The sequence below is a fragment of the Struthio camelus genome, chromosome 1 (genome assembly GCF_040807025.1).
Source record: "Struthio camelus isolate bStrCam1 chromosome 1, bStrCam1.hap1, whole genome shotgun sequence".
NCBI classification, from domain to species: domain Eukaryota; kingdom Metazoa; phylum Chordata; class Aves; order Struthioniformes; family Struthionidae; genus Struthio; species Struthio camelus.
The window spans coordinates 193,856,249-193,869,613 of record NC_090942.1 but is presented as its reverse complement, the minus strand read 5'-3'; the positions used below and the strand labels follow the sequence as shown (position 1 = coordinate 193,869,613).

The window sequence follows — 13,365 nt, the reverse complement described above, 5'->3', positions numbered from 1 at the left end:
CCAACATAATCCTTTAAATATGGCACCTGTGATTTACAGTTTAATAAGAAAAGTTTGTTTCTTTAGTTCCTTGGTGGCTGTGGCTGACATGTTTAAGAGCAGCAAGATTTTATTTCTCACTGCTGTTTTCTTCTGGCTATCTCAGGGGGATGAGAAAAAAAAATCATACCATGGACAATCTCTTCCTTTGCATGCAATTATAGCAGTGGATATTCAGATGCCATGATGACAAACATGGTAAATTTGCCTGGTGAGGCAAACTGGCCAGGTAGATTTTCATTATGAACATTAATTGATGAGTGAGGGGAGCAGTTTGACTGATGTTAACTAGCAGAAACCATGACACCTAAGGGTTTATTTAGAACATATAATAATCCAAATGATAGAAATTTTACTGATGCCAGAGTCTGTCTCTTCCATATGAGCCCATATAACTCTCCTGATACTGGGAATGCTTTTGTTGAGGCAGCAATAAAAATAATAAATGGGTTTACCTAGAAGTCCTACCTTCAGGCGCTAATAAAGCTTGGCTAGCAATGGAGCTGTGAGAAATGGAGCGTGCTGCACACCGGCTGCCCCGGAAGCCCCAGGAAGCCACCGGGCAGGTTGTTGCTGGCTGCATCTCATGGGTGACAGATCTTTGGGCGACCATCCCCACGCCATCCCCACACCATCCCCACGAACAAGGTGGCAGTGTTCAAGGGTCCCCTCAGGAGCGGGGAGATGGGGCTGCACAACAGCTAGGGAGAGTGCAAAGGGCTGGCAACATCCTCCAGCAGTGCCATGCGGGCCAGGAGCTGCAAATGCAGAGGTCACTGCTCTGAGCCACCCTCCCATGAGCTCCCCTCACTCTAGCCAGGACTTTCCCACCCTCCCCTTCCGCCCTCCTCACCTTCCACCCCAACCCCTCTCCCAGTGCCAGCTGCCTTGCTGCCCCCACCACTCACCCTCCTCTTCCAGGAATCTATCTCCAAAAAGGGATAGACATCTAAAAATATTAGCAACACCTCATGCACAGAATACCTTGGCATTATGCACACACACATTGTTCGAGGAGAGCAATTACATGACTCTGCCTTTTGCGTTCCCAGTTGTTAAGTCACAGCTAACTGATTTTAAAGTCTAGTATGAGTCTCAAAGGGAAAAAATAAAACACGTCTTGAAGGTGTTCCTATGGGCACAACATATTATTTTCAAGGGAATAGTCCAAGCACTTTCCAAAAATTGCAGGGCACATTTCCCTCATATCAATAAAACTTCCTTGACAGAAGTGAGCAGAATCATGCTCCTGACAGCCGTTTGGCCGATGATAGCCACGGATGAGATGGACCGACAGACTATGGATGTAGGTCCAAGTTTAATGATCCACCATGCCTCTCTGACCCATCAAATTACAATTTAGTGAGATGCAGTGCCGTAACCTTGTGCACAGGCACATTTACATCTTGGTGGTGCCAGGGTGCTCTGTACAGACCACTGTAGAGACTCAAACTCTTCCTCTAGTAACCTTAAACATCACTTTCCTAAAGGCCAGGGCTTATTAGGCACCAGCCAGAATAAACATCAAGTGGTCAGTGTGGAGAGCAAGCTTTGCATGGGTACCCAGGGCATGCATGATTGTTTTTAAGAACATGTTGATTTTACTAAAAAGCTGGCTGTTTGTTTTTTCCCCCTCATATCTCATGAATTCCCTTGTCAAATGAAGCAAGCTTCAGGCCCCAAGAAGCGCTGCAGGAGAAGGCACTAGAAATTTCACGCGGCTTTTAGAACCATTAGAGTTGACCTCTGAGCGAAAAGCTTATTCTATAGTATATGTGGCCTCAGGCAGGTCTGAGTCTCATTGTGCGTGTGAATATATGCCCAGCGACACCCATTCACACATACGTACGAACACATGTGAATATACCTATACATATAGGTATCAAAGAACAACAGCACGTGATACTCACATTGAGGAATTTAATATTTCATTTAGAGATGGGGGAAAAGCAGAGTTTTAACGGAAGCTCATGAAACACTTTTCCATAAAGGAGAATCGTCTTGTTTATAATAGAGTTATCCCTTGCTCTTGTGCTCCTAACAAGCCCTATTTTGATTAGAGATGAGCTATAGTCCAAGTATATTCTTACAAACTTGATGCCAGTCCCAAGAAAGCTGTTGGATGGCACCTGCCTCTGCTGAGCCCTGCTGGCATCTGGCGGAAAAGCAATGTTATGGCCCAAACTGCTCAACATTGACCTTATAGTGACTGAGAGCCTGCTACCTGCTAAAACCAAATTGGTTAGTAGTTATGAAGTGGTTAGGAGATGTTTCCTGCGATATGGAAGTTGTAGCTATTTGAAACTGTGTAGGATTCATGTAGCCCGTTGGGACACCTATGTTAGACTAGGATGAAGAGAGTCCTTGAAAAGCCTGATTTTCTCCACTGCTCTAGACTAACTCATATATGTGAGGAGGAGGCTACCTTTGACTGGGGCAGTCCCATGGTCTGTCAATGTGTCTCTGTTTTTGGTATCAGAGTGGCCCAGAGACTTCTCCTCTCTGGAGCTCCTAGACAGAAGGCCCGCACATGGAAACATTCTTCCTGCTTCTATCTTTTCAGGGTTTTTTAAAAGTAATTAAAGCATTTATTAATATGTCACAAGGACAGGATTCCTTCAGGGAGTGCAGGGAGAAAACATGCCCCCATCTAAACATCTATGCCTGAAATCTCTCTGTAGCCAGCAAGGAGCACAGCCGCGCTTGAGAGCCTGGCAAAATGGGCAGATTCACAAGAAAGGGTTTTGGCAAAGGCCCTTCAGAGAGACAAGAAGATGAAATAGCTGTACAGCGTCAGAACTGCACTTGCCACAAAATATCTGTCCTGATTTCAGACGAAAACACAGTCATTTGGTCATTTTATCACATCACAGGAAGTAATCTTCATTCCTACTGGAAAAATGCATGAAAAATAATCAAGGCACTTCAAAATGACTGCAAACGCCTACGACAGTCTAAAAATATGCACCATTGTCAATATGTACTGCATCAGTTATTATTTCTGTGCTTGAGGTTGTGAACTGATAATTTCACATTCCTGCTTTAAACTGAGCAGTCCAGCATCTCTGCATGAAATACAAAGCCTTTTAGCAACTAAACATTGCATGTATCTGTCAAGCCATTGTTTGCTACTTGGTAGGAAATAGGCATGTTATGAGGAAAGTCTTGGCAGTGACTACTTTCCGTTTGGGTTTTCCCAGCCACATCCTCTCTTTCCAACCAACGTTTTTGCCTGGCTGACTTTGACTTTTTCTGTCTTTCTCACAGCGCCTAAATGGACATTATATGATAATCTCTAGGCAGGCTGCCATGCATCAGGAAATCCTAGGTACAGGCACGGACTGTAGACAAATTTTGCTGCTGTGAGGGCGAAGGGTTGGGGCTGAGCTAGGCTGTGCTGCTCCAGCAAGGAGAAGTGGCAGAGATGAAATTAAAAGGCTTTCGGAGGATGCCGGAGGGTTAATTTTGTTGCTCCTGCTGCCAGCATGCATATCAGAGGGGTGAAGGTGATGATGCCTGCAGGAGGAAAGCTCTCTATGTGGTGACCTAGCTGGTCTTTAGAAAACCTAGCCCACAGGTTTCACATGATATTTGAGGTGTATTATCAACAGAACTGGGTAAAAATAGTATTCTTCTTGTTTTGACTGTCATACAGAGACGTTGGCCTGTTCCTGGCAGTAAGACTGTGAGCATGTAACGTGTGAACAAGCTGCAGACATGTTAGGTGTAAGATTAAACAGAACATAAGCACATACGTAAGTCAGAAGTTACCAAATGTTCAAAAGGGAGACACTGGAAATGGCAGTTTTGAGTTTAGGAGCTGCGTACAGCTGCGTACAACACAGTTCTTACTGCTGTTTCTGGGGCCTCCACAGTGGCTGCAGCCAAGCATCACACCAGTTGCCCCAGGCCAGGCCCTTGGAGGTACGCAGGACCCTAACGCTCTGCGGCATTAATGAGATTTGTGCCTGCATATCCACCCCTAAAGCTCTGGACCTTAATCGAGATGTTAGGTTTACAGTACAATTGTGATGCTATACCCTGCACCTCCAGACCTCTCTGCATCTCTCATAGCATCTCTGTTTCCTCCTTGTGTAAACTGGGCCCTGGGGAAGGACACTGGTGTGCACCTGGGCTTCCAGGAGAGCATTAGTGTGCTCCCAGAGCACGCGCCTGGTATCACAGACCTGCGCTCTGCGCCTCAGTTTCCAGCCTGTTACACTGGCATAATCTGTGTCCTTACCACACAGAAGAGCTGGAGCATAAATCCACTGGAGGATGTCAGATGTTCAGCTTAGTAGAAAGTGCTTGTGACAGCAGGTCAGTCATGAATGTAAGTGAGAAAGGAGATACAAGTGGAGCAGGATACTTGGATATGTATGTAGAGACATTGTAGACTCCCTTGCTGTCCTTCAGTCAGATGTGTTTGACTTTCTGCAAGATAACTTCTAACTTCTAGTTTAAAGGCTATTCTGTGAGATGTTGTTGGGTTCTAAAAATACTAGGTCACCAAAAAGACCCACTTTTGGCATTAAAACCTGCAGCAGGTCCATTCCATCCGTTTGTACCAAGCCGGAGCCATGCTGTGACTCCCAGGCAAGGCTGGCTAACTGTGGACGTTGGGGTAGCTCCAAGGTGTGTCAGGCTGCATGGGAACTGCACTAGTGGGCAGTAAGGTGCTGCTGGGATATATTGTCCTCTACCATCTGCCGGCGAGTCCACTGGGGCCGCCACACAGTGGTAAGCACAGGGGATGGGTGCCTGGTGGAGGCACCAGCATCCTGCACACAGTGACACTTTGGGAAGTTTTGGAAGAGTTTTGGAAGTGCGAATAAAGCCATGACTGGTTAAATCTGTGAATGGAGCAAAAGTAAGGGGAAAGATAAATAATGATGAAAAAATAGTCCAGCATGGGTTTGTTCAAATGCATTTTAATATAGCCACAGTTAACGCTATACACTGGACCAGGGAAGGCTGTCCTGGAAAGCAGGGATCTCTTGGGGACTCTTAAGGGAAAAGCCATGGATCATGACTCTGGTGTGGACTGCAGTCAGCTACCACCCGTGGATTTATAAGAGAAAAATTCCAGGTGATGAAAATTCCCTTTAATGTAGTAAAAAAGCTTTATCTAGAGTCAGTGGTAGAAACTGGCATGTTTCAATGGAAAAAAAGGATATGCGGTAATTACTGCTCTAAGCATAGGAATAACGAGGTGGAATGTGTTGGCCCGTGATGCTGAAAGCTTTGCTTGGCTCTAAGTTCCCATTTGATGAACAATTGTGAGCAGGGTGGGTCAAAAGTGAAAAACGATAGAGACACGTATGCCACGAACTGAAGGAGATTTGCTGTGTATCAGTGATATAGATTAGGATGCCCAGTGGTCACTATGTTTTTTAAAGACATCATCTGGGAGTGGTTTTTTTTTAAGTCCCACTGACAGGCTAATCTCATGGGTGACACGGAAAGCTGGAAAGGAAGGGGGCTGCGTTGTTTCTTTTTCATCCTTGACCTCGCTTAGCCTCATGGCTCTTCTTGTCCCCTTTAAAATGGCAATAACGTCCTTTGCACAGCTCTCCGGAGAGCTGTGGGGTAAATGAACTAATGGCATCGCGTGCTTTGAGATCTGCAAACGAGAAGGCAATATACTTCATGTGCAAAGTACTCTGTTATGGTTTTGGAGGGGTTGGTGCAGGGCTGATGGTTCCCTCTGGAGAGATTGTTGGCGGCTTTGTTATTTACTCCTTCATTAGGAAGAACATCAGTTTACACAAATTCCCTCTCCTCGTCTTGCTCCCTTTCGGGGCGACGTATGCTTGTGAATGATGAATATTTCACACTATATCCATCCTGGTAATCACTTCTGTCTCTATCAACCCTTGATTGCGTCTGCTCATGGGGAGATATCACTCCTCTGCTGATCAGCTGGAAAGGTCAGGCTCATCGAATCGCTTCTCCATCTTCCAATTATTTCTCAGTATTAATGATTTTCCATTAGACTACTGTTTGAGCTGGTCTTTTAAATTAAACAACTGAGGTGTAAACTGCACAGATGCGAATCTGAGTGCTGCCGAGACGAGGAAAATGCCATGCCTCTTGGTACAATGTAAACCCAATGCAGATCACTTCAAAAATTAAGCGTATATGTAACAGGTATGAGGCAACAATCGCTTCAGTGTGACTTTGTCTGTTTGGGCTGCAGCTTAAAGTTTCTATGGAGTCTGCAGAGAAAGCTGCTTGTTTTGTGAGCCAGCACAGACAGAGCATGTTCACACAAGAGGCGCCCGCTGTGCTTCCAGGGAGACTTCACTTTTGTTCTTACTTATTTCCTCCAGCCTGCGCTAAGGCAGCCGGGCTGCAGGTTTACCGGTCGAGCCTTAGGAACAGGGGGGCAGAAAAAAACCCCAAATGAATGGAAATTTACCAGCAGAGTGAGCAGGCAAATTACAGCTTTTCAACCCAATTTCTATTTCAGTCTTCTCAGTCTATCTAAGTAGAGCTCTGGAAATGTGACATTCACATTAATAATAATAATAATAATAATAATAATAATAATAACAACAACAGTAATTCTACTTGAAAAGCTCCCACACCAAAATGCTCAGAAAGCTGTTCTGTAGGATAAGAAAAACATGATGTTATAACTCAGGTTGAAAATTTAGAGGATGGATAGTTGTGTTTTCATTTGGCCCAATGAAATACCGCCCTTAATGAATTTTTGGCATACTGTGGTGAGGTCCGGGATGAGAATGAAGGTGATGTGATAACAGGCATGTTGTCCCGGCCCCATGCTGAGGGCATCTGCTTCCATGGCATTAATGCTGTGATTTGGTAAATCACTAGATTCACGGCTCCTGCTGTTAGTAATAGAAGCAAAGCTGCTAATACCAGAGACAGGGCTGTCGGAGGAATAGAGGAGGGTCATAATATTTTGCTCGCTCTGCTCGCACCCACTGGCTCAATGCCCCTTCTTGCACACACACACACGCACAGACACTTGCAGTCAAAGACCACAAACGGCAAGAGGGCAGTTGGCAGCCGATGGCCATCGGTTGTTTGCTTGGCGGTGGCTCTCCGTCATTTATAATGTATGGCAGACCTGATGATCCAAAATATAATCTGGGTTTGTTTCAAGAACTCCTAATATTTACACTGCCGCCACAGTTTCTGCAGACCCCAGGTGCCTGTCTTGAATTGCCTTTTCTCGTCCACCTTGTCAAAGCACTAGTGCTTGTGCTCACACCCACCACTGAGTGCTCCCCTCCCTGCTTCCCACGCTACCTGTGATCCAGCCGCAGCAGAATCACCATTTTAACTTTAAATATGGATTTAGATGGGGCTTTGGAGCGCTTCAAGTGCTCTGAGGGATTGCAAGTGCAGACTGAGGGATATTTACTGGATCAGGACTAAAACATTGAAAAAAGCCCTCAAATTTTGACGATCAGGAACAATTCAGTCACATAAGTAATAGAAAATTAAAAAAGAGAGAGAGAGAGAAATTAGTGTTGAAAGACTGTTTAAAAACATAATTTTTTAGTGGGTGCTCTCTTCTTTAACTCAAAGTAAACTCTTTAGATTCTCAAGGATGAAAGTGTGCTTATTTTTTCCCAATCTGACATTGTCAGTAACAGTACTCTAATTGCTCCTTCAACTTCAATGGTACCCTCTACATTGACTTTTCAACCACTCAGCCATACTTCCTAGCAGAGCAGCAGGACTTACATTTGTTACTGGAAGCTCTCCATACCTCCAGTTTCACATGAGTCACAAGCCTGCCGCCCCGCTTTTCTACATTCCGCCTATTTAATGAATGACATGCAAAGTTGGAGATTTTATACATATATCTACACATATATGTACTGAGTAAATTTAATTTTATTCTGTCACTCTTCTTAATCCAGTTGATGACACATGCAGACACGTCAGTTGGTTTATAATAATCTTTACTATTTTTCATGTTCTGCCTCTCCCACGTTTGCTCCCAGATGCGTCAAAAATGCTTTTCGATGACAACGCTGCACTTACTTTAAAAACGTGCAGGTGAGCTCAGGAACTATTTTTTTCTCCCATTCAAATCTTTATGCTGAGTTGGCACCAGTGACTGAACCTCTTCACTGCTCTGCGTGGAAGCCGTGGCCAGCCGCCTGCTAGAGGTGCTGCCCTTGGGATGCTCGGCACCTCCAGAGGTGCAAACCTGCTGTCCATAACTTACACCTTGATTGCATGCCTGAGCAGAAAACAGGCTGCTGAGAATCGCTTGAGCAGAAACTTATGAAAGAAAAAACTCTTGAGTATTAGAAATATGAATTTTCAATTTATCATGATCCTGCTTGGCTTGTGACTGAGGCCAGGGCTGACTTTCCATGTGGATAAAGCAGGGAATCTTCTGCTCCAGGCATGTTTTTATCAGATCCGCCCTGTGCAGGATTTGCCAAGTCTTCAAAACCTTCCTGAGCACACAGGGGTAATTAAATGAATTGCACTGCCAATATATAATGCTTATTTGGACTGAACGTGTTTCCAAGCATTCGGGTTTTATCCCTGTGTTTACCGTGAGGTTACACCACTTGTTGTGCTGTTTTCTTTGTGCTTCTGTGTTTGAACAGCAACCACAAGAAGTTTGATTCCAGTCTCAGGTTACCTCGGTTCCGCTCAGCTTAAACCGCCAAGTCCCAGGTTTTCAGGCTTCCGGAGGGAGGGCCAGGAGGCAGGACAGAGACATTTCAGGTGCCTAAAGCGAAGGAAGAGAGAAGGAGCTAGGGCTGGTTAGTCAAGGGATACTTAGGTGGAGAGGCTTCAGATGGATAAAAGTGGGGTGAAAGGAAGGACTATTCTCCATGTCTACTGTGGGTAGGACAGCAGGTGAAACTGCAAGGTCAAAGAGGTCAGAACTGCAGTTACGGAGATTCAGCTTAGGCACCACAGAAAAATTAAAACAAGGAGGCTTGTAAAGCCCTAGAAAGGAGGTGGTGGTTGTGCAACTCTAGCACTGGAAATTAAATGAAATAAAACAACTTAGACAAGCGTTTGCCTAGCGCATTACAGGTGCAGCTGCTTCTGAGGAGCAGGTGGCTTTTGCAGCTTCTGCACATCCTTCCATCCTAGTTTTGGTGAGTCAATGCTTCAAATATCTAAAGTTCTTCAGGCAAGTCCAGGTGAAATATTTTCAGGGGAGCTACCGGCAGTCTAAAAGCACATTGGCATATCCTTTTCTCCAGCTAAACTTGTAGCTCTTCTGTGCTGCACTGTGCAAGTTTCACAACTTTGCATTATAATGACAGCACTCTCGGCAGAGAAGCACTGCTCTGCTCTCATGTGAAAGAAAAAGTGAAGAGGATCTCTCATAAGAGCATTTCATGTGCTTCAGGTTCTTCATAAGGGAAATTATATCTAATTTTAGTATAAATAGATGTTAATTTGACATGTGGATCTGAATAACTGAGTTAAATTCTTGACTTTTTTGACATTAAAATATATTAAATGACAAGTACCTTTTGACTATTGTTGTTTTCTGAAAGGTTCTTTCCCTCTACAGTATCTAATGATAAAACTCTAACGCAGGGCTGCTCCTGCATTTGCAGGAAGTGGGATCGAATGGCCTATGAGGTCATTTCCATCTCTAGGTTACATGGTAATAGTAGAATAACAATAACAAAGGTTGCAGAACATTCCTACCTTGGCTGAGTCAGCTGGCTTTTTAATGAGCTAGCTATTCATTGAACAAAAAATATTCATGAATTTTTCAGGAAAGACATAGCATATAATTTGTTTTGAGCATAATTAAAGAGGACAGCCAGCCTTATCCTCCAGCAGCTCCAAAAGGACTGAACTTGCATGATGGACTTGAGTGACAGCCTCAATATATCTGACAGTTGCAGAAGTTATCAGGTTCTTCAGCAGCAATTGTAAAGGCTTCTTACAGCGTGCCCTTGAGCCTTTTCAGGGGAAAATCCCATATCGAAGAGGAATGAGCTACTAATGCTACCACACCAGAGAAAAATTCAATGGTTGATTTGAGTGAGACCAGTATTTCTCACATCTGCTTTTGTCCCCCACTGTCCTGGGTCAAATGTAGATGCAACTCTACTCAATGTAGAGGGTCAAATATAAATTCAACTCTACATCAGCCCTTACAGCTCTGCCTCTGAGAATCTGAAACATGTGAGTTTAGCTCCTCCTTGGAAAAAACAGAGCATCAGAAAGGAAAGGCAAGAAAACAGCCTGTTTCTCTGTGCCCCAGCTGCTTTTCTCAGCAGAAGGCATTGGATCTATGCTCCGATCGCGTAAAATATTGCTAGATATTGGCCACATGTTGCGTTGCAGAGTGATTTTTCTATGATTTTTCTGTAAGAAGTTCCGTAAGAGATTTTCTGTACGCTACAGCGCCAAGTGCTCTGGCAGTAGAAGCTCAGCAGGTAAATAATAGCACAAACAAAATCCAAAATAATCCTTGAATGTGTCCTCTCCTCCTGCTTTTACACTTACACGCACAGACACTCTCACTGCTAAATTTATTTCCCCCTTGCTTAAGGGGGGAATCACTCACTGCCACCTTTCCCTTTGGCTTGCGTCTTGTCCTCACGCTGTTGCTTTTTTCAGTCCTTCCCACTTCTCTGCACGTCCTCTGCCCATGTCGGAGAGGCTTTCATCTAGATGGCTGCAGCGTGAGGTAAACCGGGGCTAGTAAACGCTCCCATCATGGTCCCGAGAGCAGTGATATCCAGGGGAGGCTGGAGCTCTGGCCTGATGAAACAGTAAGGGTTTCCCCATCTAGGAGTCTTAGCGGTGACTCTTAAATATGGGGGATCAGAAGATTCTCATCGATTAGTGCCATGTCCTGAAAACACGAGCACAATCACCTTAATGCAAATAGCACAAACCAAAACCCTGCTGTGATTTACTCCGTAGGGTTTTTATTGAGTTTTTTGGAATGAGAGCTGCTATTTCGGAGACCTGGTTGAAGCACAGCACAAGTTAAATGAAGTAGCCACGTCAGTATATGTGAGTTTCTGAGCCTAGCAGAGTAATTTGTACTTTCCTTCTTTCTCTCCAGCTATGCTTTTCCTCTGCAGCCAGCAGGGCTGTGCGTCTCAGCAACAACAGCCACAGCCAGAAGCAGTCGTTCTCTCTCGGGACCAAAGGCCCCCTCCCAGATAAATATTTCATCCTCCTGGAGAGTTTGCTCATCTTCTCGGAGGGCTTCCTCCTCCTTCCATAAAGCTCTCTCCTCTTCCAGGAGAGCTTTTTCATCTGCCCACAGGGCTATCTCTTCTGCCCATAGGGTGATGTCCTCATCCAGAAGGACCCTGTTTTTCTCCCAGAGGAGCTGATCCTCTTTCCAGAAATCCTCATCCTTCTTCCAGAAAGCATTGTATTCCTTCCAGAAGTCACGATAATCCCTCCAGAAGGCTTTCTCTTCCTCCTGAAAAACCTTTTCGTCCTCACGAAAGGCAGTTTCCTCCTCCCAGATGGCTTTTTCCTCCTCCCAGAAGGCTTGGATGGCGATCCTGAAAGCTCTGATTTTTTCCCGAAAGGCCTTGATTTTCTCCCGAAAGCTCCTCATTGTCTCCCGAAAACTTTGAATCTCCTCCCGGAAAGCTTTCTCAGCCCACAGCTTCTTGATGAGCTTCTGCTGACGGGAGTTGAAATAAGGAAAGCAGGACATCCAGTGGCAATGGCAGCTCTTGCTCATGGACTTGCCCACGCGCTCGTCGCTGGCAGAGGGGGCCGAGGCCAAGCCCAACCCAGCGTGTCTCACCCTGTGGCCCAACAGAGAGAAGAGTGACGGGTGTCAGTGACGATGCCACTAAAACCTATGTCATAACCGGCTTAAAATGGCATTCTACCACAAATGAAGACATTTACCTAGAGCAAAAAAGAAATCCTTGCCCAGGATTCAGAAAGCACAAATTGCTGCGGTATCTGAATGTGAATCTGTGCTCCACAATATAAGGCCAGGATTTCTCTAAGTCGTTTTCCAAAGTGATTCCAGGTGCCTGTGGTTGTGAGTGGGGTGCGGAGTTGTGTGAGGATCAGTCTATGTCCCTGCCCTGCTGTGTCTCTTGTCCCTTCACAGCGTCTCAGGTAAAATTACTCTTTGCAGAATCATGAGAAACTTAAGCAATGAGAAAAAAACAATAATCTAATTTTCTATTTACTAATTTGCCCAATAATTCTACAGCTAGGATTAAAGCTGATTACTTACTTGTTTTGCTCCATTATATTTATTTTGACTTATTATAGAGTCCCTCCAGCTCCATAGCAGGGAGCAGGTTGCTTTGTAAATAAAACGTCTTGCTTATTAAGATATTATAAGCCTGTCTATCCCTTGCTGTATAGTCAGCAAAGGCCTCAGGGGCAGCAAAGGCAAGGTAGAAAACTGCAATATGTGCCTGCTCTCAGTTGATGACTGAGGAAGCAGGGAGGGTGCCATGCCTCTGTGGCAGTTCAATGCATGGTGACAGATTGGATGGACAGCCCAAGCTGCCCTGGTTGCAAATAGCATTGGGTACTGGAGATCTGGCCACACAAGTCCTCCCAGACAGCCCTGTTTCCACCTGGGACAGCTGGTGGGTGACACTGCTGTCACGCCTGTGCTTGTGTCGTAGACCTCTTCCCTCCTCATCCCAGGCCTCTCCTCTCCTCTCAAAGCTGAGCTGGGCCGCTGGCAGCGACATACCCCCATCTTCTTCCTGGCGTTTTAGGTATGGCCAAGGCATCTTTTAGTGACATCTGGTCAGCTCCTCACTCTCGCCTCCTCTGCAGTTACCACACAGGCCTGAGAGCGGATGGCTCCATCAGAGGAACCGGGATGAGCTATCCCAGGGGCAAGCAGAGGGGAGACCTACAGGGGCTCTCAGTGAACACAGGAGAATTTGGGTTCTGCTGGTTTCTCCTAATGCTGCTTCCAGGCTCCTAAACCCGCCTGTCACAGCAGGAGGTGCACTGAGAGGTCAGGGGGAAGGAGGAAAGCAGAGATGTTCAGCTTCACTCTCAAGTTGCTCCTGGGCCCACTAATTTGCCTCCAGTCTGTGTGAGGATCCCTGCAAGACCTGGTGTGCCCACTGAGCTGGGCTGCCTGAACTGGAGTGCTAGTGCACTCCATACCACATATGTACCTCCATACCACTCCATACCATACCACATGCCTAGAACAGAGGAAAAATTGGGTGAATAAATGTGCCAAAAACTAATTGCCCGGAGCGTGTTATTACTTGAGTCACAGAGCAGCTACTGAAACAACAGCCATTTCTTCTCAACCAAAGTGGGGTTTGACAACGACTCTGCTGTCCCTACACTTTTGGTGAGTCTCCTCGGTAGGCAATTCCC

The 13,365-nt window shown here is 45.4% G+C and overlaps 1 protein-coding gene across 1 annotated transcript; it reads right to left on the bottom strand.

The window, feature by feature from the left end:
- Positions 1-11,030: 11,030 nt before the first annotated feature.
- CCDC70 (coiled-coil domain containing 70) lies at positions 11,031-11,778 on the bottom strand. The gene has a single exon (XM_009678637.2). The coding sequence runs from the start codon at positions 11,726-11,728 to the stop codon at positions 11,090-11,092; it is 639 nt and encodes a 212-aa protein (XP_009676932.2). The 5' UTR covers positions 11,729-11,778; the 3' UTR covers positions 11,031-11,089.
- Positions 11,779-13,365: the final 1,587 nt, after the last annotated feature.

Coding starts and splice junctions, on each gene's coding strand:
- CCDC70 (XM_009678637.2), bottom strand. CDS start 11,728: ATGAGCAAGAGCTGCCATTGCCACTGGATGTCCTGCTTTCCTTATTTC.